This window comes from Choloepus didactylus, chromosome 15 (genome assembly GCF_015220235.1).
Source record: "Choloepus didactylus isolate mChoDid1 chromosome 15, mChoDid1.pri, whole genome shotgun sequence".
NCBI lineage: Eukaryota > Metazoa > Chordata > Mammalia > Pilosa > Megalonychidae > Choloepus > Choloepus didactylus.
Genome location: NC_051321.1, coordinates 14,357,450 through 14,382,117, shown reverse-complemented (window position 1 = coordinate 14,382,117; position 24,668 = coordinate 14,357,450). Strand labels below are relative to the sequence as shown.

Sequence of the window (24,668 nt, the reverse complement as noted above, 5' to 3'; positions counted from 1 at the left end):
ACTGGAGAAACAGAAAAGGCCACACTGCCTTCTCAGTTCAGTTGGTTTGCTTTGGGGGGATGATCTCAGACACAAAGTGGAGTGTGCAGGGTTGCTCCCCACACTGTCTCCTCCTGCCCCCCACCCACCCACCCCTGCTGCGAGCTCCCAGCCTCCCCCCACTGGGCCCCAGAAGCCAGAGTGCATCTAAACAAGCACAAACCTGGCTCTGGAGCGAGAGGCACACAGGTTCAAGTCTCAGCCCTCCTGCTTTCTGTGGATGTGGCATCGGGCCAGGCACTGGACCCGCTGAGCCCCTTCTTGATCTGCAAAGTCAAGGTCATGATAAAAGCTGCTGCCGCTGCAGTCAGGGAGGGGGCAGCAAAGTGAAAGGGTGTGTGCAAAGCACCTGGTGCTGACTTACTACTGCTCTCAGCTGGCAGAGTAGTCCAGGCAGAGTATGTGAGAGACAAAGCAACTGTCCTCAGTTCTCTGTGCTGCTTTCCTCCCAGCCCTTGTCCTATACTCGCGGACCCTGACATGCTCATCCCAGCCGTCTGGCTAGAATACTATATCCTAGCTCTTTCTGACAGAATTACCAACTGCATTTTTTCATATTATTATGTTTCAATTAGAATGGATTCAGCTGCAAGCAGAAGAACGCCCAACTCACATCAGCTGAACAATGAAGACGTTCATTCCAAGAAACAAGTCTAAAGTCATCAACAAAAATGTCACCAAAGCTGTTTGGAGGTTTTCTCTCTCTCTCTCTCTTTTTTTTTTTCCCTGTGTTTTTGCTCAGCTATCACCAGTGTGCCAGCTTCTTGTCCATAAGGCTTTGCACCTTGGGGCTCAGGGCTCCAGCAGCTCCAGAAGCTGCTCATGGCAGGAGATGGAGATCCTGGTCCTCTCTTTTTTCCTTCTTTTAAAGAAGGGAGTAAACTCCTTCCCAGAATCCCCCTAACAGATATTCCCTTATGTTTCATTGGCCACAACTGGATCACCAGCCCTCTCCTAACCCAGTCGAGACTGAGGGGAAACAGGATGCCCCCGCGGCTGAGACAGGGTCTCATCCACAACAAAAGGGAGCAAAATAAACAAGAAGAGGAGAGCAGCTGCAGGCTGGCAACTGTGATGGTTAATTTTATGCCAACCAGGCTAGGGCATGTGTACTGGTTTGTATATATTATGTTCCCTAGAAAAAACCATGTTCTTTGATGCAATCTCGTGGGGCAGACATATTAGTGGGGATTAAGTTGGAACATTTGGATTAGGTTGTTTCCATGGAAATGCACCCCACCCAACTGTGGGTGATAACTCTGATTGGATAATTTCCATCGGTGTGGCCCCACCCATTCAGCTTGGGCCTTGACGGGTTTACTGGAGTACTATATTAGCTCAGACAGAAGGAGCAAACTTGCTACAGCCAAGAGGGACACTTTGAAGAATGCACAGAAGGTGACAGAGTAGTTGCAGATGAGAGACAACTTGAAGATGGCCGTTGAAAGCAGACACTTGCTCCAGAGAAGCTAAGAGAGGACAAACACTCCAAGAGCAACTAAGAGTGACATTTTGGAGAGAAGCTGAAGCCTAGACAGGAATGTCCCAGGAGAAAGCCATTTTGAAACCAGAACTCGGGAGCAGACGCCAGCCACGTGCCTTCCCAGCTAACAGAGGTTTTCCGGATGCCACTGGCCATCCTCCAGTGAAGGTACCCCCTTACCTTGGACACTTGACGGCCTTAAGACTGTAACTTTGTAACCAAATAAACCCCCTTTATAAAAACCAATCCAGCTCTGGTGTTTTGCATTCCAGCAGCATTAGCAAACCAGAACACCATGGTACCCACTTATTTAATCAAGTACTAATCTGGATGTTGCACTGATGAGAGTTTGTGGTTGTGGTTAACATTAAGGGTATTTATGTAAAGGAGATCACCCTCGAAAATGGGGGGTGGGGGTGGGGGCTCACCTCCTCCAATCAGCTGAAGGACTTCAGAGCAAAGCAGGTTTCTCAGAGGAGAAGAAACTCTGCCTCAGGCCTACAGCATCAGCGGTGAACACTAAGGTAAGCCAAGAGCAGTGGTTAAGAGAAAAATTACAGAAACATTCTTTCATCCAAAGTAGCAAATGTATCACATTAATATAAGGTGTGAATAATAGGGTGGCATATGGGAACCCTGTATTTTATGCATGATTTTTCTGTAAACCTACAACTTCTCTAATAAAACAAATAAAAATGAATTAAGAAAAAAGAAAATGACAGTAGCATCAAATCCTTCCTAAGTTTCCAGCCTGCTCTACAGATTTTGGACTTACCACAATTGTGGTCACCTATTTAAATCACACACACACACACACACACCCAACTGGCTCTGTTTCTCTGAGGAACCCTGCCTACAGGACAACCAGATGTGCCTGCCACTTCACACAGTGAGTCTCTATGACTGATCAGAAGAAGGAACTGAGGCTCTGAGAGGCAAAACTCCCTGTCCAGGGCCACAGATGACTTTGCAGAAGGACCAGGACACAAACCCAGGCCACCTGTCCAACAAGTTACCCCTACTTCCCCACATGGCATCTTGACTGTGGCAGACTTTAAGCCCCCAATGGGCAGGAGCCCCATTCTGAGCTTGGCGGGAGGCAGGCTACGGACAAAGGCAAGACTACCACAGAAGAGAGCCCCTGCGTGCCCGAGCGTGCCAGGCCTGCCTCCCAGCCTCAAGGCCCAGGAAGCCAAAGCACTTCCTGCCCCTCAAAAAGACCGGGCAGGCGGGTCTGCGGGGTCCCAGAGGCGGACAAGCAACATCTCTGTAGTTGCCTGGATACTGGCCAAGCTGCCTCATTCCCCAGGACTGACCTCATGTTTCTGAAGAGCCTCAAGACAGCTGAAGTCTGTGTTGCCTCTCATGGTTCAGTTCTGCTGCCAGCAAAGGAAACAGCCCAGGCCAGGGAGTGGAAGCTGCGCGGAGAGGGGAGAACACAGAGCTCAAGCAGCCCTCCCCACCACCCACCCCGGCCCTGCTGGTGCCTTCTGCCAGTGCTATCTAGGCCCCACTCCAGGAGACACTGGACAACACCCTCCAGCTCCCAAGATGAGGCCTGCCACAATCTGTCTTCCTGCCTCTGGCGGTTTGAGGGTGTCCCTTGCAGAAACGATCACACTCTGGCTATTTCCATCTCTTTCATTCCAGACTACTGGAAAGTGAACAAAAGGCACTCAGAGTCCATCTAAGGTATTCAGAAAACATCCCTGAAGTCAGCTCCACCACCTCAGAGAGAGCTGGAATGCTCTCTGGGGCTGAAGCCTCTGCTTGAAGGACAAAAGTAACTTTATTTAATCCCAGAGCTGCACCAGGAGCCCATTGTGGCCTTCCAATGGTCACCAACAACAAAGGCTCCCAGTGTGCTGAGGCCCAGCAGGTACCCCCAAACCAAAGGCTTCATCCACTTTGCTTCCATTTCCAGACATTCCTTCCACTTCCTAGCAGGCAAGGCAAGCAGCCTGGGGAGACAGCACGTGGCCATGCCCAGGAAACACGAGTTCCCTTCTGATTCTCCCAGGGCTTCTCTGGGCATTCGTTGCTCCCTGCACCCAGGCCACAGCTTCAAATCAAGGCATTTGTTCTAACTCATGCTTCACTTAAAAGTTTTTATTCCCTTTGTAAAACCACAAGGGCTGCAAACCACGAGGGGGAGGAAAGCAGGCCTCTGCTTATTTGCCATCCTGTTCCTGTCCTGGCCGAGTGAGCAGACACGGCAGCTGGCAGAAGTTTTTCTCAGATTGGTGACTTCCCCTTCTTAGAGCTTACCTTGAAAGTATGCAGGCCCCAGGGCTGCGTGGATGGAGTGGAATTTTCCATTTATAGAATAACAGTGTTCACAGAACTCCAGAAGCTGGAGTACTCATGGTGAGCAGGGAGTTCAGTGTCAGCAAACCTGCCAGGCTGTCTGCAGGAGCCCCACGGCATTGGGCTTTTATTTATTTTTCGTGGGAGAGAGAGAGGAAATAAAGGAATGGCTTTTAAACTTGAGTGCCAACACAAACTTGAAAAAGGAACTGGGTTGGCTGGTGCAGGACATCACTGCCTGGTTTCAGGAATTAGGGGGCAGGAGGTGAGAAAGAAACTGAAAAACACACCTTCAACTCCTAACATGGACAGGCAGCCGGAACGGGCATCCCTTTATTGCCTCAAGTTCCTTCCTGTCCACTCAGCCCCTGGATTGCTCTTGGAGGGCTGGAGCGCAAGCCAAGGGTATGCAGGCCCATCCATTGTCCTCCCCCTTTCCAGCTTCCCCTGTTTTTGGCATTGGTTCCTGCCAATGCCTGTGCAGACTCATAGTCTGAAATACCTCTGGGTCTGTGGAATGGTAGGAAGAGTGATGTCAAGAGTGAGGGGGTCTGGGTCCCAGTTCTAGTTCTCGCATATTCACTGTGACCTTAAATTAGACGTCACTTCTCATCTCTGGCTCTCATGTTCTCCATCTCATAAAGTAAAAATTGATGCTGAATGATTCCAAAGATTCTTTCCTCTGTTGGCATTGTGATGCATTCATCCATTCATTCATCCATTCAAATAGTAACAGGGGCCACTCTTTGGCAAGCCCGGCACTGGGTTCTGGGCACCCCCTGGGGGCTATTCTAAACGTGCTGGGCAAAGCCTGACCCTTGAGCCTGCCTCCTGGTTTCAATAGCTGTAGTATGTCCAGAGAGGGGAGGAAAGCCCACCATGCCACCCGCCCAGACACCAGTGGAGGCATTTTCTGTGTCCCAAAGAACCCTAGAGGAACCTTCCTGTACCTAAAACCCTTCTTACTTTCTATTTTAAAAATAACGTTGTTTCCTGTCCTGGGAGGGGAGTGCCCACCTGTCCCTCTCCCAATGAAAAACCCTCTCTAACCTTTATTTTCCATTGTTTTCACCAAATATATATATATATATATATATTTTTTATTCATTTCAAACTATTAAATTATGACGTCAAAAACAAGCTTTTTTCCAAATGGCACATACACACCAGATTTCGCCACTGCCCCCCTGGGAGTGTGAGTTTAAACAGACACACACACACACACACACACACACACACACACACACACACACACACACACACACACACACACACACACCCCAGTCGCTATCCTCGGCCCCCTCGGGATGGAGATCCTCTAGCTGACGGCTCCCCAGCCTGACTGATAACCTGCTGGATGTGTGCTGCGAGTTCTGGGAACATCCTGCGTCCCTCCACTGCTTACTCTACTTGCTACGGCAAGAACCATAACCTCTTGGAGCCTCAAAGATTTGCGTGCGAGTTTCACTGAGGTTCGCCCTCCAAAGCACCGTGCAAACGGAAGTTACTCGATCGTCGGGCGGCTCTGACCGGAGAATTGCATCCTTAGATCGCGCCCGGTCCTGCCTCCCCACGGTTTTTCCTACTGAGGCCGGTGAGCACGCTGGCTCCGAGGCCCATCACCTCCCCTATCCCAGCCCTTGGCAAGCCTCACCACCAGGCCGAGGAAGACCCAGGCCTGGGCACCTGTTCCAAACCCCCGCCCAGAGCTCGGGCGCAGGCGGGTCCCGGCAGCCGCCCCACCCCTCGCCTCCTCTCCTCCTCGCCTCTCTTTTTCCCTTCCCTCCGAGCAGCGCGGGCGGTGTACGCCCCTCCCGGGCTTCACCAATCAGCGTCCGGAGCGGCGCCCGGGGCGCAGGGGGAGCTCTGGTCGGCAGCCAATTAGCGCCGGGGCCCGAGGCGGCGCCTGGTCCGCCCTCTCCCAGAAGGAAAGCCGCCCCGCAACTGGAAGAGCTGGCGCAGCGCGCCGAGCGCGGGAGCCGCGCGGGCCGGAGCGGAACGGCCGCACTGCCCCCCTGCTCCCAGCGCACCCGCCTCCGTTCCGCCTCCGTCCAGGGCGCGGGCGAGGTGGCCCGGGCGCTGGGAACGCAGGGGGCAGGGCCGCGGTGGCGGCGAGGCCCGGGGGCGGGGAGGATCGGGACCCGATAAAAGGCGGCGCGCGGCCCCACCCCACGGCAGGCCGGCGGACAGGCTCAGCGCGTCCCTTCCGTCCGGCCCGCGCCGGCGGCGGGAGGCGGCGCGCGCGGCCTGCAGCCTGCCCATGGAGGCTTTTCCCTGGGCGCCCAGCTCGCCCCGCCGCGGCCGCGCCCCCACGCCCATGGCGCTCGTCCCCAGCGCCCGCTACGTGAGCGCCCCGGGCCCGGCGCACCCGCAGCCCTTCAGCTCGTGGAACGACTACCTGGGGCTCGCCACGCTCATCACCAAGGCGGTGGACGGCGAGCAGCGCTTCGGCTGCGCCCGCAGCGGCACCTCCCCGCCCTCCTCCCCCTCCTCGTCCTGCTGCTCCCCCCACGCGGGGGCTGGGCCCGGGGCGCTGGGGGCACCCGACTACGACGAGGACGACGACGACAGCGACAGCGACGAGCTGGGGCCGCGGGGCCGCTACCTGGAGGGCGCGCTGGAGCTGCGGGCGCTGGAGCTGTGCGCGGACCCCACTGAGGCCGGGCTGCTGGAGGAGCGCTTCGCCGAGCTGAGCCCGTTCGCGGGCCGCGCCGCCGCGGTGCTGCTGGGTTGTGCGCCTGCCGCCGCTGTCGCCGAGGCGGCGCCGCGCGAGGAGCCGGCTCCGGCGTGGGCGGCCGAGCCCCGGCTGCATGCTGCCTCCGGGGCGGCCGCCGCCCGGCTGCTCAAGCCCGAGCTGCAGGTGTGCGTGTTCTGCCGGAACAACAAGGAGGCGGTGGCGCTCTACACCACCCACATCCTGAAGGGACCGGACGGGCGAGTGCTGTGCCCCGTGCTGCGCCGCTACACGTGCCCCCTGTGCGGCGCCAGCGGCGACAACGCGCACACCATCAAGTACTGCCCGCTCTCTAAAGTGCCGCCGCTCCCTGCTGCCCGCGCCCCACCTCGCAGCGCCCGAGATGGCCTGCCGGGCAAGAAGCTGCGCTGAGGACCTGGTTCCAGCCCGTTGGCACTAGGGTCACCTCCGGCCCCATCTCCCACTTTTGATCAGCGCGCCCTGTCTTCCTTGGCTGGGGAGCGTGGAACTCAGCAGTTGACAGCTCGTAGTGGTTTTTCCGAAGCGGGCCGGTTGGGGAGTGCTTTACCGGAAAAACGATTGAGACTAGACCCTAAAATCTTGACTGTGTATCTCTTTACACTTTCTAATTTGGGCACACGCAGAACGGCGAAGGCTGGATGTATGGCAATTTAGAGGCGCCGTTTATTTACTGTATACGTCGACCTATTTTAGATGCACATCATTATGAAATTCGCAATCTAATCTTGGATGTTTCGCTTTATGGAGGCACTTTACTAGGGCTAGAATATTTTTTTTTAAAGCCTCAGCTTAAAACTGGCGATTTTATGGAATGTCAGCAAACTATTTTATTGTTTGAAGCAAGTAATACTTCTTAGTTGTCCTTAATCAATTACTTTACAGGTGAAGCAAGCCCCTGGTAGTAGTATCACCGTTATGAGAAGTGAAAGGTTTAGTAAAATTTCCAGTATTAGTTCGAGTGGGTCTTCCCTCCTTGTGGCTTGTTTCTGTCCTAGCTGGGGATGTAAAATGCAGTCGGTAGCCGGTAGAATGAACTCCTTATCCATTTCTGTACCAGAACTTTTATTACTGAAGTAGCAACTAGCCTTCTCCACATTTAAAAATTGTGCCAAGTTATAATCATATTGTGTATACACTTGGAAATGGTGCTGTTTAAAAAGTGTATTTATACAGTAACAGTATATGAATTCATTAATCTTGCCTAGAACTTTCCTCCTTGCACCCTTCCCCTCCAATTTGCAGTTGTTTTAAGAAGTATTTGATATTAAGATCTAAAGAAAGGCCAAAGTGCAGTACTAATTCACCCTAAATTGCCCAATCAAGGTTCTAAATAGTAGAGAAAAGCTCATTCCAGCTGTTGCCTCTCAAGCTAAATGGAAAATGGAATCCCTTGAGCTCTATGAGGTTAATGTGATAACCTGTGTTCAAGTAGGTTCCACTTCAGGCTGTGTATGGCTTTAGACATAGGCAGAACGAGCACTAACTAAAGGAAATAATTGTGTAGGCTGGAGGACAAAGAGCCTCCCTCACCACCCTTTTCTAACTAGAAGATCCTAGCCTGTTTCTGGAATCCTACCAGCTATCCCTAAGGGAGATTAAACTTGATACTTAGGCAAAGATTTTTTGTTTTTTAAATGCAATTTTTAAGCAAAAGTTCTTAACCCCCACTGCACCCCTGATTCTCATTCTTAAACCCACGATGCTGAAGGTCACACTATGGCATGTAGCAGTATTTGCATTTGGAGCCTGGCTACCATCAAGAAATACAGGATTCAAAACGGAATTAAGATGAACTCATCTGGAGCATACAAACTATAACTCTGATGACACCAACAAGAGACTTAGTCTAAGTATACAGAGCTTCCAGTAGTAGTTTAGCTACGGTGTTAGAGGTTGCCTACAGCAAATCTGGCTTGATCTGGAACACCAGGAAGCTATGAGAGGCTAAGATACGTATAACGTGGTAGCCGTGGGCCTTTTTCGTCAAAGGAAGATGCAGCTTAGCCAGGAAAAAAAAACTTCCAGCCCTATGTAATTCCTTTCTTATCATTTCCTAGAAAATAATCCAATTTGCTGGTTTTGCTTTTAGGCTATTATGAATTCCTATTCTCCCACCACTCTGTTCTACCTTTTCAAAAGGGTCGCTATCAACAGACTGGTGTGTCCTCACAGGCCAGTACTAAGCAGGCAACGGGATAAACTTAGCTACTTTATATTTTTAAAAGGGCCAAATTTTAGACTGTTTCTAGTTCTCAAGCATATGCCTTGAAATATCTTCTACATATGGAAATCTGAGATGGGATGTGCCCACCATAAATTTCATATTCTGATACCGATATTCTTTTACCAAAACTGGGAATGTTTTGAACATGGAGTGTCTTAAGGCCTCAAGTCAGGAAAGCATCAAGAGGGGTATCCAGGAGACCCTCACTTCAACTAGTAGGCAGTGCTAGTAATCCCACTTAAAAGCACCCCATTCCAGCCTCCACCATCTAGACCCCCCCACCCCCCAAACAGCCTGGTTTCCAGCTGACACTGAAAGACTGGGAGTTAAAGCATGAACAGAGGAGTAACTGCCTTAGTATTACAGTTAATTTTCTAGAAATCTCTTCTGAAATAACCACATCCTAATACAGTTAAATGCAATACTTGGAACTCTTCACTTAATCTGAAACAAATACTTTCCAAAATTAAATTAAGGTAAAAAGGTAAATTATATTCAACTTTTCAAAGTTCAAAAAATATATATACACAAATTAGTTACCTTCATAAGCACGTGGTGCATGCTTGGCTAAGTTACAGAGGTATATGGAATCCCCAAATTCACTTCAACAAATGTGTACTGCCCTAACTTGTTCTTTTTCTTAGCCATTTCCAGTGACTTTTAATTTTTTGTATTCTAATCATTCTACCAAGTCCTTTTTGGAAAAACTTGTCATAGATTTGATTCATTAAAGTAAGCTAAATTATACACTTTAATTGTACCACAAATCTATTACATGTATTTCAAGGGAAAAAAAAGTGAAGGTTTCAGCATTAGTCCTAATTTTTTAGTCTGTTTTTAGCCACAACATAAGGACCATTCCTTCCATATTGTCCCATATATTTCAATTAAACTTGTAATACAACAGCCCAACTTATAATCAAAACACAGGTTGTTCTGGATATCAAAACATCCCCCACATTCAGATGCCGCCACCCGCTTCTTGGAAACCACTGTGGACAACTGATGCTTCAAACTGTTGGGATGTGGTGCCTTTTTGTGGACAGCTGTACCCACCCTCAGATTCATCTACACAACAGCTATCTTTATCTCATTTAAAAATGCAGAAGCTACTGCAAACACTGAAAATGTTCTAGCACATCTGTAAGTTGGTTGTGAAGCTTTCCTGTGACACCTGTTGATAAATACTAGGGAAGGGGGGAGGTTGTGATAGCCTGAGAGGCACCGAAGGAAACCTGAGAGCAGGACCACGGAGCAGCAGTCAGACTTGGTTCTTCCATCCTCCTCCTGTGCTCTGGATTCTGACTCCAAGGATGCAGAACGTGGTAGAACAGTATGGGAAACTGGAAACAGCAGGTTTGCAGACCTGCCAGAAAATCTACCTACTACACATACATCTGTAGCTCATCTAAGCAAATGAGCTTGAATGAACTGTCCACTGCAGCCTATAAAGTCATAGGATGGTTCTGCTCTAGCTGCTTAAGGCTCATAGCAGGTTACTGCCCAAACAGAATCACTGATCTTAAATTCTTTTACTTGTTATGAAACAGAAGCCCTCTCCCTAACAAGACCCTTTATGATTTCCATTTATTTAACATAACAGGTATTAAGACAGTTAAATGTTTAAAAAGTGATTTTCATCACTGATAACAGTGAAAGCCGCATCTAATTATTTTAAAAAGAATCAATGCTGCCCCTTCTGGCCTTACAGCTGTACCAGCACAAGTGCTCACCACTACTCAATGAAAGAAATGAAGTGCTTACAGCCATATAAATTTACAACTAACATTCTCTAAAACTAACTATAATTTGTCTAATGTCAGAGGAAAATGCAAAGTGATACACACTACACACACACACAGCTCACAGAGAAGCAATGTGAGAAAATTAAGGGGTTACTCAGTTAATGAGGACATGATAGTGAAAACATAGCCACTTTTGCTTTTTAAATACTTGAGTTATTTTCTTTGATAATAAACAGATATTTAATGGCAATGATAAAACTCAAATAAGACAAACTCAACTGAATATACAAACTCACCATTATAAACAAAACACTTTATTACCGCAAATCAACACTAAAACAAATTCTGTAAGTTATTTTATTTATCACTGGGGAAAAAAAAAAAAAACAAAAAAAACAGCAAGTTCTGTGTTGGCTTCAACAAGACCAAATAGTTCATCTTTAACATATAGCTACTACACTCCAAAATTGAAGTCAACACAGTCATTACTACAAAGTACTTGTTGAAAGAATCTATCCTGAAGAGAAAATTAGGAAAATGAATTTAAACATTTCCTCCAAACCACACATTTATAAATATTGTCATATTTAAAATGCTTGAAAGGCATGAATTCTCCATTAATGGAAAAGCAGTTCGCTACTGGCAACAACAAAAAAAAACCTCAGCAATAGTTGACCAAATGCTTTAAAATTTAAAAGCTGCATGTTTCCGAGTCACACTTTAGCAGTTTTCTTGTCATTACCATAATGACTGCGAATTGCTTTATACTCACCTGCACTCAAGTAAAATCAACAGAAAATCCCACTGTATCCAATATTTGTAATGTTTACTGCACTTATAGTGAACTTAAAAACTTTCTAAATTTAGTTAATAGTAAATACCTCAAAATAACTAAAGAGGTATGTTTCAACAGCTAATGGTGTAAAAATTGTTTCAGCTCCACTGCATTGAGTCTTCAAATACATTTTCTGTAACAGAACCTTACTTCATTTCAAATTAATGTTACATATTTCAAAATCAAAAGAAAAAGATCAGCTCTATAAGTAAGATATAGGTGTTACTCAATACCTGAAGGATTCACATTTTAAATTTATTTTTTAGTTTTTCTTTTTTGTAAACAAATGATTGGTGAAATAATGCAACACCTTAAATTTCAGAAAATGGCATGGTTTTCCAACCTTCTGTGGATATGGTGCATGATCAATCTATTATATAGTAAGATTAATACAAGTTCATGCTTTTGTGTTATGGTGAAATAACATTAGTTACAGAATCCAATTTAGATTGGTTGAAGCACAAGTATAATAATCCTTGAATGTGATCAAACCTATGTAAGACATGAGTTTGAATCCATTATCTTGAGACTTAACGTCGTACTGTGGTCCATCCATCTTCGTCAGTCTCATTTTTAGTACGACGGAGGGTTTCCCTATCTTTCTCAACTCTCCATGAGGCCTTCTCTTTTTCACCTTCTCTTTCTCGGTCTCTTTCTCGATCTCTTGAAAGAGCTGGGGGAGGAGCACGACGAGGACCATCCCGGTCTCCCGCCCGGTCATCTTTTCTGTCATCAGTGCGTCTCCAAGAACTTACTACAAAGTTGAAATAATAATAATGTTAAGTTTGTCCTATGTTCTACTGGGGCTAACTAAACAGAATATAGGCAAAAGGAATACTTCAATTTCTCAGAAATCATGTAGTGAAGATTAACAATACAGAACCACAGAATTAAAAACTAATAAAAACAAAAAATATTTTAATCATTTTGATACAATTTCTAACAAAACCTTTAAAATAGCACAGACTTACAGATACAACCCAAAACTTGTAAACAAGAAGAAATTACTGGCCTGGGAAATGTCTTAATTGTTATAAAACTTTAAAATAAGTTGTCAAAACTCTGGCTGAATGAAAAATTCTAAATTATGCAAGTTTTTAATTACTGATATAATAAAGAAATACTCTTATGATCCAATTATGCAAATGAAACACTAAAAGCATGTTAGGCAAGTACTGAAGTGCAATGGCATTTTATACATGTTAAAAGTATTTTCTATTAACATTTCAGTTGTGTTTACACTTTCTGTTCATCTACCAGGTCCTTACTTTTAAACAATTTAAAAACTGTTTCTTGATTTTCATAAAATAAACTTTCTTACCAGCATACATTGCTTACTATCCACTTACTTTATAATAAGGTCACACTGAATTTAGAGATGAGCTCAAGTCACAGCTTCTCTGGTAAGTAATTTGAAGGCTGTGAATTCTAAGCTGAATAATATCTACTGTTTATCTGATTTTGGGTGTTCACAAAAATTCACCAGATAAAACTCAAAATGCCATGGGAAATCTCCCATCTTTACACAATTGCATCCATATCTATACCTTCTTCTCGGTCTGATCTGAGGGGAGGTCCTCTTCGGTCCCTGTCGTCACGCCTTTCTCTTAAATCACGGCGATCCTCTCTCTCTCGACGACGGTCATCCCTGTCCCAATCATCACGGCGACTTGAATCTCTCCAGCTAGAAGATTCTTCCGCTGGTCCTCTCCTCCAGTCACCTTCATCCCTTTAGCCATTTAAAATGACAAGTTACTCTCTGTTGTTAACCTACATGGTAATTGTAAGTGACTACATTATACACAAGTTGATTCTCCAAGAGGCCACAAATGTAATAGGAATCAAGTTTAAACCAGTAACTCGGGCACAAAGGAGATCAAATGAGGACATCTAGATCTGTGCTGGCCAGCATGGTAGCCCCTACCTGTAGGTGCCCAGTTAAATTTAAATGAACTAAAACAAAATCAAGACATTTCCTCAGTAGGACTAACCACATTCCAAATGCCTAATAACCAAATGTGATTAATGGCTACCATTTCAGATAGTAGAGATAGAGAACATTTCCTTCCTCACAGAAAATTGTACTGAACAGCACCAGTCTATATTTATCAGTGCAAAGCTACTTTGGCCACAGAGGGAGCAAGGTAGAACTTTTACCACTAATAAAAGTAAAAGGGTTTTTGTTAATTTAAGGCCAAGAGAACTGACTGACTTAAACCACAAGGAAAAAATAATTGACTGGTAAAGAGACCTGAGCTGGTTCCATTACCAAACAGTTGTACAACCAACCAACAGTCACAGCTTAAATGTGGGAAGGCCCAATTAAATGACCTCTAAAATGCTGAAACAAGAAGTGCTGTTTTTTAACATGGACTATTATCTAATAGACAAATGGAAGGAAAAAAAAAAAAAAAACAAGGAGTACCATTTCCTAAAAATATCTTGAATACATGGGAGAAAATTAAAGGAAATTCTACCTGTAGCTCTTCAAATATTTAAGTAGTTTTAACATGAATGTCAAACCTAGGCCGTCTGAAGCGATCCTCTCGATCCCCATCTCTCTCTCTGTCTCTTTCTCTGTCCCTTTCTCTCTCAGGGTCTTTGTCGTTCTCATCACGATCTTGATTATCTCTATCCCTTTCCTTTTCTCTATCCCATTCACGGTCTTCTGAGGGTCTTGAATCTCGAGGTGGACCCCAACTGTCTTCTCTGGCTTTTTCTCTCTCTCTCCATCCACCTATATTTTTTTAAAAAAAGAAACACTATTTTCCATTATTTTGGCAATAATGAATAAAAATCTTAACATAAATTAATCAGCATTCTAAAAGCTTATTTAAGACACTCCAACCTCATTAAAAACAACAAAACAACCTAAAGCCATTTCCCTTATTTCACAGAATCACCAGATCCTATTTATGACTTTGCTAACAGTTTTTCCTATAATTACTTCGCAGGAAATTTAGTCTGAATTGAATGCTCTGTGAAACAAAACTATCACTGATAAACTGATAGCTAATGTCTCCTGCTGTACAGAGATTTGGGGGTATAAAATCTGTTCTGATGGTAAACAGACCACTCAAAAGAAAACTGAGGGAAAGGTTTAGATCTAGATCTCTGGGATATAGATAGAGCCCAATTGTGAGTTCATTTATACTCTGGCAACATTTCCAAAACCTTCATAACCAAGACAGACTCTTTCATATTTCTGTCCTCCACTACTTACCACCCATCTAGTCATAAAACAAGGATAATTCCTTTGATCCTGCCCAGTATTTTCCACGTAGCCATGAGAGATGTCCAAATCTATGAATACTATATATGAAGTTGCAGAGGCCAAAGGAAGCACAGATCTCAACAAAAGTATATTACAGTTCATGATTAATATGTTATTAAAGCTACCATTTATATTACCATGTACCCAACCCCTATTCTAAATCTATCAACTCATTCAATCCTCACCAAGCTGGTAAGTCTACTATTAACATCTGACATGAGGCGAGTGGAATGGGGTGAGACTGGAGAAACAGAAATATGCACCAGAAACCAGTAAGAGTAAAGGCAGGGAAGCTGCTCCCTTAAATTCGCGTTTCAGAACATACCACTCTGATTACTGCACAAAGAATGGTACTGGGAATGGGAAAACCAGCAGGGACCAACAAGAGTTCCAAGAAAGAATGACAGTGGCTCAGATCCAAGAACAGGAAGAACAGAGATGGGTAGATTTAAGGAACATTCAAAAGGCAGAACTGAAGTAAATTTTAGAGAAGGATGCAAGAATGCAGAGAAAGAATTATTCCCTGATTTCTAATTTAAACAATTAGCCAATGGTGTATTCCTTACTGAGATACAAAATACCTGAAAACAGGAGGTAGGGTGAGAGGGAGAGCGAATTCAGTTTTGGGTAAGTTGCACCTGAAGTTGAGACTTCCAGGTATGCAGTGTACAGTTGGAAATACAGGTCTGAAGCTAAGGAAAGAAATCACCTGGAGAAGATGGTGACAGAAACCAGACATACAACTGCTCAAGAATAAAGTGTGAAAAGATGAACAGGTGTGGCACTGAGAAAGGAAGTAGACTCACTAACACAGAAAGAGGGGTGAAGTGACTTAATTTGTTCTGGTCGGGGGAGAAGGTATCAAACATATTTCTGACATAAAAGTCACTGACAAAAGTTCAAGGCGGGGCAGGAAGACTGGATTAGCTAGAAAATGACGACTAACAGCCCAATCTCAGTATGTCATTTATCTGTTAAAATTTCATTTTTTATATTTAACACATCAAGCAGATTCTACAACGCATCCAATCTGGTTTTTGGAAAATTAGAATTTTACCTGGCTTCCCAAATGGTCTCCAGAGACCAGGTCTCGAGTCATCGCCCCGTCTGGGAATCCGATCATCATCAGCCCGTCGGGAGGGCCGATCATCATCCATGTTTCGCCGAGGCCCCCTATCATCATCTGCACCGCGCCTGGAAATTCTATCATCATCGGGATTCCTCCAAAGTCCTCGATCATCATCCAACCCACGCCTGGGACCCCGGTCATCATCCAATATGCGCCTGGGACCCCGGTCTTCGTCCAACCCACGCCTGGGACCTCGGTCATCATCCAACCCACGCCTGGGACCCCGGTCATCATCCAACCCACGCCTGAGACCCCGGTCATCATCCATGCCCCGTCTGGGACCCCGGTCATCATCAGCATTGCGCCAGGATGACCGCTCATCATCAGCACCTCGCCGCAGCCCCCGGTCCTCATCCATCCCACGTCTTGGTCCTCTGTCTTCATCAGCTGTTCGCCAGCTTCCTCTGTCCTCATCCAGTCCCCTTCTAGGAGGTCTGTCGTCATCTGCATGACGCCAGCTGCTTCCCCTGTCTTCATCGCCAATTCGTCTGGGAGGCCTATCGTCATCTGCCCCGCGGCGGGAGAAGCGTTCTTCGTCGGGACCTCGTCTAAGGCCTCTGTCATCATCCATGCCACGCCGGGGAATCCGGTCATCATCCAGTCTCAGAGAAGACTCTCTTTCTTCATCATCCCCCAGGCGTCTAGGTCGATCTTCATCTCTTTTAAGAGGCCTCTCCTCATCCCGCCCTTCTCCACGTCTCCACTCCCTACAGAGCAACAAGTCAAGCATTTTTAAGAGTCAATTTTAAAAGCATTTAATCTTCTTTGGATTACTTTTTATTTCACTTGTTCTTAAACTCACTTCAGTTTAGTTAATCCTGGTCCTAGAATATGTTATCCTGATAAACAATAACAGAAATCCAATACACACATCAACAAATAGGCCAATAAGCAGACAACAACCTTAAAGATTGAATGTATCTGTACTTTACCCAGAGCACCTTGGCAATTTCTAAATCTTCTACAACGAACTTCCAAAACTTAATTTCTTTGGCCAGCATTCTTGCCTATCATAAACAATTTTTTAAAGAATGGTTCAATCTTAAGATATTTAAAAGAAAGAAAAATGTTATGAAACTATTTATTCTTACTCTAACCCCAATACTGTTCAACTAAGGAATAAAAAAAGTAATCTAAAGCACGCATTTCTCCAGAAGTCTACAAGGCAGTAATTACAGCAGTGTTGAAATGAACTGCCAAAAACTTTTCAGAAGTACTTAGGCATGCACACATTTCTTCACACTCTTCCTTCCCAGTCCCTACAAAATAAACCAAATTTTAAAAAACATAAGACCTATGACTAGCTGCTCCTATTCTCCTTCACTCCACTTACTTTTCCGGTGGGCCTCTTCTCCACTCAGACTCCACTTCAGGCCCTTTTCGCCATGTGCCTTCTGAATCTCCCCAACGAGAGTCCTACATGGACCAAAGTTAAAAAGAAGCAATACATTGGCAACATTAAGAAGCAATAGACTGGCATCACCTTATTGTTACAAGTACTGATATCACCGCTTTGTTATAATTATTGGTATCACCAAGCAAACATATTTGTACTTACATTAGCAATCTCAAGCCCTTAAGCAAATTTTTAAATTTTATCACTTTTTAAACTCTGAAATACAGACCAACTGTTCAGTGAAAATAATATATTCATGTATGGTGGGTAGCTCTAATTTGATAAACTACCACACCACTGGAAAGCAACCTGGCAGCATTCCCCTAGAGTCATTAAAATGCCCACAGAAATTTCCTTTGACCTAGAAATTCCCTTTTGGGACTACGTGGTAAAAGCCAAATGCCCCAAAATGCAAGCCACAAGGACTACTGTGCAAAAAAAAAAAAAAAATAAGTGGAAGTAAATGAAATATCTAAAAGGGGATGGTTAAATTTATTTCCCTTTTCAAAATGTCCTGTTGTCATTAAAAATTACGGAAAGATTGTGGGGAGGTACTCAACACCTTTACGGTTAAAACATAAATCTGGTACAACCTGGTCCAAAAATGTAAACATGCATGCCCTCTGACAGAATTTGACTGTAACCTAAGGCCATAATCAGACAAGAACTCCTTAGAAGACAAGTTGGGGTAAAGGGAAACGACAGAAATCAATGAAGGTTAAAGTCCCAAATAGGTAAATGAGAGGACCACTACTTAAAAAAAAAAAAAGGTTAAGCATCTTGGCTACAAAACTCTCCAATAGCCTCTACAGATCAGCAGCAGCAAAGGACAAGAGTGAGCAGATAAAAGGCCAGTCCCTGCCATCACAGCTACTGATTCTGGGATAAGCTCTTAAGATGGGAGTTATTCCGAGACTTTCTCAAGTGGAATTTTGGGAGAAAACACAAAACAACCAATGAACTTTATGGTAACTACAAGGAATGGGAATGTCATACCCAGAACACAAGTTCCACAACCCCTCACACTTGCCTTGCAAACTGAACTCAACAGAAAAATTCAAGTTATGAAAGGATATAGTAAAAAAAGAAAAAGAAACTCAAGACTTTTCCCCCTGCAATTCTGAGATATAGTCACATACCACACAATCATCCACTGTACACAATTAATTATTCACAGTATCATCATATAGTTCTGCATTCATCAGCACAATGAGCCCTTGAACACATTCAAGAAATTTTAAGGATGGGTGTGACAGCTATCAAAAAGACAAAACAGAAAAACAAAAAGAAACAATTTGCCAAAAACTTCTCAAATCCACAGATAAGATCAAAAAGGGTCCTGCTGATTGAATATATAAACTGAACAGGAATCACTCTCTTTTCTCCAAAGATAAGAGAAAATTCTAATTGCTTCCAAGGAAAACATAATACCTACAAAAGAAACAAGACAGAGATTAGTATCAAGAATTCTTAAAAAAAAAAAAAAGGGGGGGGAATTCTCTTCTTTAACACTGTGTATTAAAGATAATGAAGCAATGGGCTCCAAATGTGAGGGAAGATTTCGAACTGACCGAACCATTGTTCAACAGTGAGAGAAAAACAAAGATATTCTGAAACAAACTGGGATGATATACAAAGTTCAGATAGATTTGGGGGGAAAAATTATTTGTAATCACTGAAAGAATAAAGAAAATAAAAATGAACTAGGAAAAGTTCCTAAATCTGGCAGAAGGCAGGAAAGAGTGGCAGGTACATGGAAGCAAATAGAAAGCTCCTACCCTAATGTTAAAAATAGGACCAAATTTAGTTACCATGCTAAAAATAGATAAAGTGAAAGACTCACCATTTGAAAAGAAGGGGGGAGGGGCAAAAAAACAAAAATGAAACATTGAAAATGAAAAGAAGGATAAACAGAGTCTGCAAATGCTAACTAAAGGGAGAAAGGAGAAACCGATAATCATGGCAGGTAGACGACACATCTTCCTCAGATTAAGTTTCCATGAATTAACAGGATGCGAATAAAACACGAACTACTGATTTCATACATACACATACAACTTTGTACCAGACAAAAAAAGCACATTCATTCTTTTCAAACACACATGGAACAATAAAACAAAAAATGTGGCCACGTTTTAGGACATGAGGGAATATGTAATAAATTCCAAAAAGTTAGAAATTATGCAGGCTACTTTCAATGATAATGAAGTAAAACTGGAAATTAGCAGGTAGAGTAGAAAAACCAAAAATTATCCATATATATATAAATATATATATAAAGCAAAGATTTAAAATAATTATTCTCAAGATCTCCAATAAAGAGAAGATTTAATACAGGTATGGCACAGACAAAGGAACAATCAGAAAAGGCATGCAAGAAATCCTTTAGCTGTTAACCTCGTACTTTAAAAAACAAATAGTATTTTGCTCAAGGAGCAGATTGGGCACCCCAGGCAAAAAGAAGAGCATGCAGATGTCACAGGCACTTAAGACAACACTAGCTCAGAACAGCTGGAGCAATCGTGGCTAGGAAAAGGGAACTGGTGGCAGATGGACTCACAAAGCCTTGAATGTGGTGGCATGTTTTACACCTTTGACTCTAGGTAATAAGTACCAACAGGCGACAAAGTGGAGGAAGGTCTAAGCCAGGGGAAAGATTATGATCAAGGAGACTAGTTAAGGAATACAGACAAAAGAAAAAGATGTGAATTAAGGCAAACAGCTGTGGGGAAAAGGAGAGCAAAGGGACAGATGTAAAACTGTTTACGTGGTAACAGTATCACTAATCGAGAGAGGGAATTCAGGAGATACAAAACAGAGAAAGGTCAGTTTTGGTCATGAGTACATATTAAAAATAAGTATTTGGAGCCAGAGCTTCAATCACCTGAGAATCTTATTAAAATGCAGATTCTGATTCAGAACGTTTGGATCTGGGCCTGGAATTCTGCATTTCTAACAGGCGCCAAACCTGTGATGTGAGGCTGATACTGCTGTACACCAGCCACACTTACGAGTACCAAGGATTTAGAGATTCAGCCACTTTGTTTTATTAAGTCACAGAAACTCCTTTCAAGAACACTGGAACAGCCCCCCTTTTCAAAGCAATAAAGAGTGCTCTCTTTTGAAAAATTCTTAGTTTATGAAATTCATTCTTAATGACAAGTGTCCTAAACTGAAGCCTTAAAAAATCTCAGCTTTGATAAGACAGGTCTATTTTTTTTTTCCTTAGGAAGCTTCCATCTTTTGGAAAACAAACCAAAACCATCTTTTAAAAGAACCAAGTGAACGTAATTGATTTAAAAACACCAAGCATAACACACACCATAACATGCAAGGAAACTGGGTGATAAACTTATATCGCATAAAAACAAGTAATGTAATGATTTTTATAATCACCTTTCTAGAAAGTGGATCATCACCAAGTCTTCTCTCTTCCTCTCTACGACGTTCTCGTTCTTCAATTTCCAACTCCCTCTGGCGTTTTTTCCTTTCTACTTCTTCTAATTTCTTGACACGCTCCTGATATTCTCGTAGCTCTTCCTCACGTTTTGCTCGTTCAGCACGTTCTCTCTCTTCACGCTCTATATAATTTATTAGGTTATAAAATGTGCCTCCCACCTGCATTTTTCCCCTCATTCTAGGTCTACTTTTCTGGTATTAAGCAGACAGCAAGTATAGATGTAAACTCTAAGAATTTTTAAATTGTTTAAAATCAGCCAAATGGCAAAAGATGCTCAACAAAATAAATATCTTGCCACTCCACATTAATAAGTTGGTAATGACTTCAGAAGATACCAGAACCCCTTCCCCACTCCTCAATATCTGCGATTTCCAATATGGAATCATCTAATAGATTTCCTCAGGCATGTGTTCCTTGAAAAGCATTAACTCCTAATACAGCAATAAAAATTAAAAAACAGTATTCATTTTTAAAAGAACATCAAAAAAGTGGAAACAACCTACAGAGAACGTAATATTCTTACTTATAACAAACTGAGGACAACTAAAAGGTTCCAGGTTTGGAGAACCAGTTGCAGTGCCAATTCTCTTGATTCCTGTTTTTTAGATTAGAAAAACTGCCCTGAACTTGATCTAATGTCACTCTTGCCTCACCATACCCACCAATCACGGTCTTCAGTTACCTTTTAGCATTTGCTCTTCAGCCCTCCTCTGCTCCTCTTCCTCTTTTTCTCTATAGTAAGTTATTCTGCGTTCTTCTTTACGTTGTCTTTTACGCTCTTCCAAGCGACTATGCCTTTCTTCTGCAAGTCGCTCTTCAAACTGTTTAAGTTTCTCCTGCAGTTGAATAGTTCACAACCACATACAGACAGAAAAAAATCATGTTTGTTTTTCAAGAGCAAGAAATCAGCAATAAGCTTTAAATTAACAAAAGATCCGCAACTTTCTTGGAATCACAGAAAGTAACTTTCAAGAACAAAAACCAGAATTTCCAAATGACTGAAGCTTATCTAGCAAGTCAAAGTTAAAATACTATCTATCTTCCAATGGATTTTTACACAAAATATCAAATCATTAAATTAGAACTTAAGATCAAGATATCTGATCAAATTTTCCTTTCTGAACCAAACACAGTAAGCAAAGCTTGTAGCAAAACCCGACTTTATGAAATCTACTTTCACCTTCAGACAATTTGGTTTATAGAGATGACTTGCTATTTAGCCTATAAAATATTTCCAAGACAGTTTTTAGTAAAATATTATTTGAGAGATCACTTACACAAAATATACCAGTGTATTAAAGAATACTTAAGGTAAATTTAAGAACTTTATGAATAAACTTTTCCCTGAAACCAAAAAGTTCACCTCATAAACAGACTGTCGTGCGGCCTTGAGTCGCATTACAAATAAATCTCTGTCTTCAAGCATTCGTGACATTCGATTCTTATGTTCAAGAGCCTTTTCACGTTCCAGTTGCATAGTTGTAATCTGCAAATACATAACACAGAGTTCAATTCCAAAGCATTTATTATTTTGATACTAATTTAATGCTTATCAAATTCCTTGAATTAGAAGCAGGTCCTTAGCCCTTTCCATCTTGCTATAGAAATGAAACACTACCATCTGTGCCAACAGATCCCCAAGAAAGCCATTAGGGACAAATGCAAGAGTCCTTAGGCATCAGTAAAAAACAAAACCTAAACTTTATAATATATATTACAGTATATGATATATAGTATTATAATACTATATAATAATACATATTATAACATTATATATGGTAATACTAAATAGTAATCAAAAGCATTTCTTCTTCCTTAAGAACAACTAGAGGTTAAGATGGATTGATTAATAGAAGGGTTTTCCCTCTATGCCCCAAGTGAAAAGAATGGAAGGTTTCCAGGCAGACAATGCAGATCATCCCAGTCATTTTATTTGGTCTGCAGCACTTGCCTTTTTCTAATCATTTTCAGTATTTATAAATTTAGAATTATCACAAAAACTCCAAATTCTTAAAAAAAAATTAAAAGAGCTAGAAGCACTTGGTCCAGATTCCCCAGGTGGCAACAATCAGATGAACCAAGAAGAGGTTGTATTCTCCACACTATGGTCCTTCTTGAGGTTACTTTTTTGTAAATCGGGTCAGCCTGCTCATTTTTGCTACATATTTGGCCCCTATAAGCAAATTTCAAACCTGGCTCTCGTATTATCAGGGTAATATAATAGAGAAGAACAAAACTATGAAATGAGTTGTTTAGTCACAAAAGACTACATACTGTAGAATTCTATTTATATGGAATATCTAGAATAGAAATGTCCAAATATAAAGGCAGAAAGTAGATAAGTGGTTGCCTAGTGCTAGGGTGGTGGGGAAGGACTGCTAATGGTACAAAGTTCCTTTTGGGGATGAAAAAAATATTCTCAAATCAGACTGTAGAGATGTTTGCTCACAGCTCAGTGAATATACTAAAATCATGAATTGTATACTTTAAATGGCTGAATTATATGTTATGCGACTCAATCAATAAAGCTATTTTTAAAATAAGCTGTTTAACTGTTCTTCGTATTTTACAAATTTTTAACATCTCTTGTGAATATCCATACCATATCACAAATATTAATATGTAGTCATTAAAGCACTACTTCTAGGGAAAAAAAAAAATACATCAATTTTGAAACCTCAGTCCCATTACTGGAAGAAAAATTTTTTATAGCTTAGAATCTAAAAACATTACAATTAAATGAAAAGCTTACTCTTTCTTCTTCTTGTTGTTCCCACAGATCCATGTCTTTAACTCTCTGTTCTTCATAAGCACTCTTTATCAAAGGGATTTCTTCCAAACGTTTAGCTCTTTCAAAATAGTCAATCTGAATGATATGACAAAAAATGTAGTTTTAAAAAAACTTTCTTTAGCTTGGCCTGTTTAAAATTATCCAATCCATTCATTTACCTTCTTTTCTTGATTTTTCAGGCGTTCCTGAAGTTCCTTCTTTTCTTTTTCCAGTTGTTCTACTTGTTTAGCCATGATGAAATCTGGATCCAATTCTTCAAGGTCCTGAAAAGTAACATAATGACACTGACATTAGTAGGAATATAAAAGAAATGCATTCAAGTCAATAAAGCTCACTATTTTTTAAAATCAAATACTAAATTACTTTTTTACAATGGTTATTAATTTGGACACTATAAAAATATTGTACAACCGCTTTTCCCCACTTGATTGTGGGGGGAATAAACTATATAATCTTAGCATCAATTTCTCACTTTCTAAATCTATAAATTAAACAAGGTATTTTCCTAAACTCTACTTCCATGAGCAATACAGTCATTAAAAACTGCAAAGAGCATTAAAAGCAAATGCTTACTTGCAGACTTAATGTCCAAAATGCATAAATTAACCAAATAGCCCAAAATAGCCCAAAATAAACCAAGTGGGAAGTAAGTGAGGCTTTAAGAGTCCAGAAGACCTAGATGCAACTAAATATTTAAGTAATATATACTACATACTTCAATATCAATATCTTTGAATGCTTTGGCACCCAATTCTGTTTTCTTGATCTGCTCCAAACGCTCACGAACAGTTTTCTTTTTGATTTGTTCATGTTCCTGTAAAATCCGCTCCTTCTCTCTTTCCTTTGCCTCCTGTCGCAATCTCTCTTCTTCAGCCTTGCGCACTTTCTGGAGTTCAGCTTCCCTCTGCTCTAGTTCTTCTTTCTCACGCTGAATATTCAGACTTTCAAGTCGCTCTTTCCTTTCCTCAATTGTCTGACGGCGAGCCAAGATACGCTGATGCTCTTTTCTTGAGTTTTTAAGGTATGCAGTAACAGCCAACTGATGCTGTTCTTCTTTTTCTTGCTTCAAAAACAAAAGAATTTTTAAGATGAAAAAAGTTACATGGCATAGCATTAGACACCACACAAAAAAATAAAATAATCCTGATGCATTACTCTTACATGTGTTTGCATTTAATAATGGAAGATGACATTACTCAAATCATTAGTTCCCAGTACCAAATATGGTGGCACTAGTCCTATTCAGTCTTCTAATATGAGTGACATAGC

At 42.4% G+C, this 24,668-nt stretch overlaps 2 protein-coding genes across 2 annotated transcripts in view; one reads left to right on the top strand and one right to left on the bottom strand.

Moving 5' to 3' along the window:
* The first annotated feature begins 5,759 nt into the window (after positions 1-5,759).
* NANOS1 (nanos C2HC-type zinc finger 1) lies at positions 5,760-9,516 on the top strand. Its single transcript, XM_037803689.1, has one exon. It carries the CDS (start codon positions 6,090-6,092, stop codon positions 6,933-6,935), a length of 846 nt encoding a protein of 281 aa, XP_037659617.1. The 5' UTR covers positions 5,760-6,089; the 3' UTR covers positions 6,936-9,516.
* Positions 9,517-10,815: 1,299 nt separating this feature from the next.
* The window catches only part of EIF3A (eukaryotic translation initiation factor 3 subunit A), a 35,982-nt gene continuing 22,129 nt past the window's right edge, over positions 10,816-24,668 (bottom strand). The window contains exons 12-22 of the mRNA XM_037803688.1: positions 24,115-24,462; positions 23,558-23,662; positions 23,361-23,474; positions 21,972-22,094; positions 21,291-21,444; positions 20,545-20,729; positions 17,086-17,168; positions 15,681-16,459; positions 13,873-14,086; positions 12,897-13,078; positions 10,816-12,103 (exon numbers count right to left, since the gene is read on the bottom strand). Of these exons, the coding sequence (XP_037659616.1) occupies positions 11,880-12,103; positions 12,897-13,078; positions 13,873-14,086; positions 15,681-16,459; positions 17,086-17,168; positions 20,545-20,729; positions 21,291-21,444; positions 21,972-22,094; positions 23,361-23,474; positions 23,558-23,662; positions 24,115-24,462 (2,511 nt within the window). The 3' untranslated portion in view covers positions 10,816-11,879. The remainder of the gene's footprint in view (positions 12,104-12,896; positions 13,079-13,872; positions 14,087-15,680; positions 16,460-17,085; positions 17,169-20,544; positions 20,730-21,290; positions 21,445-21,971; positions 22,095-23,360; positions 23,475-23,557; positions 23,663-24,114; positions 24,463-24,668) is intronic.

What these genes read in the sequence shown, in the direction of transcription:
- NANOS1 (XM_037803689.1), top strand. Translation starts at nt 6,090, where the DNA reads ATGGAGGCTTTTCCCTGGGCGCCCAGCTCGCCCCGCCGCGGCCGCGCC.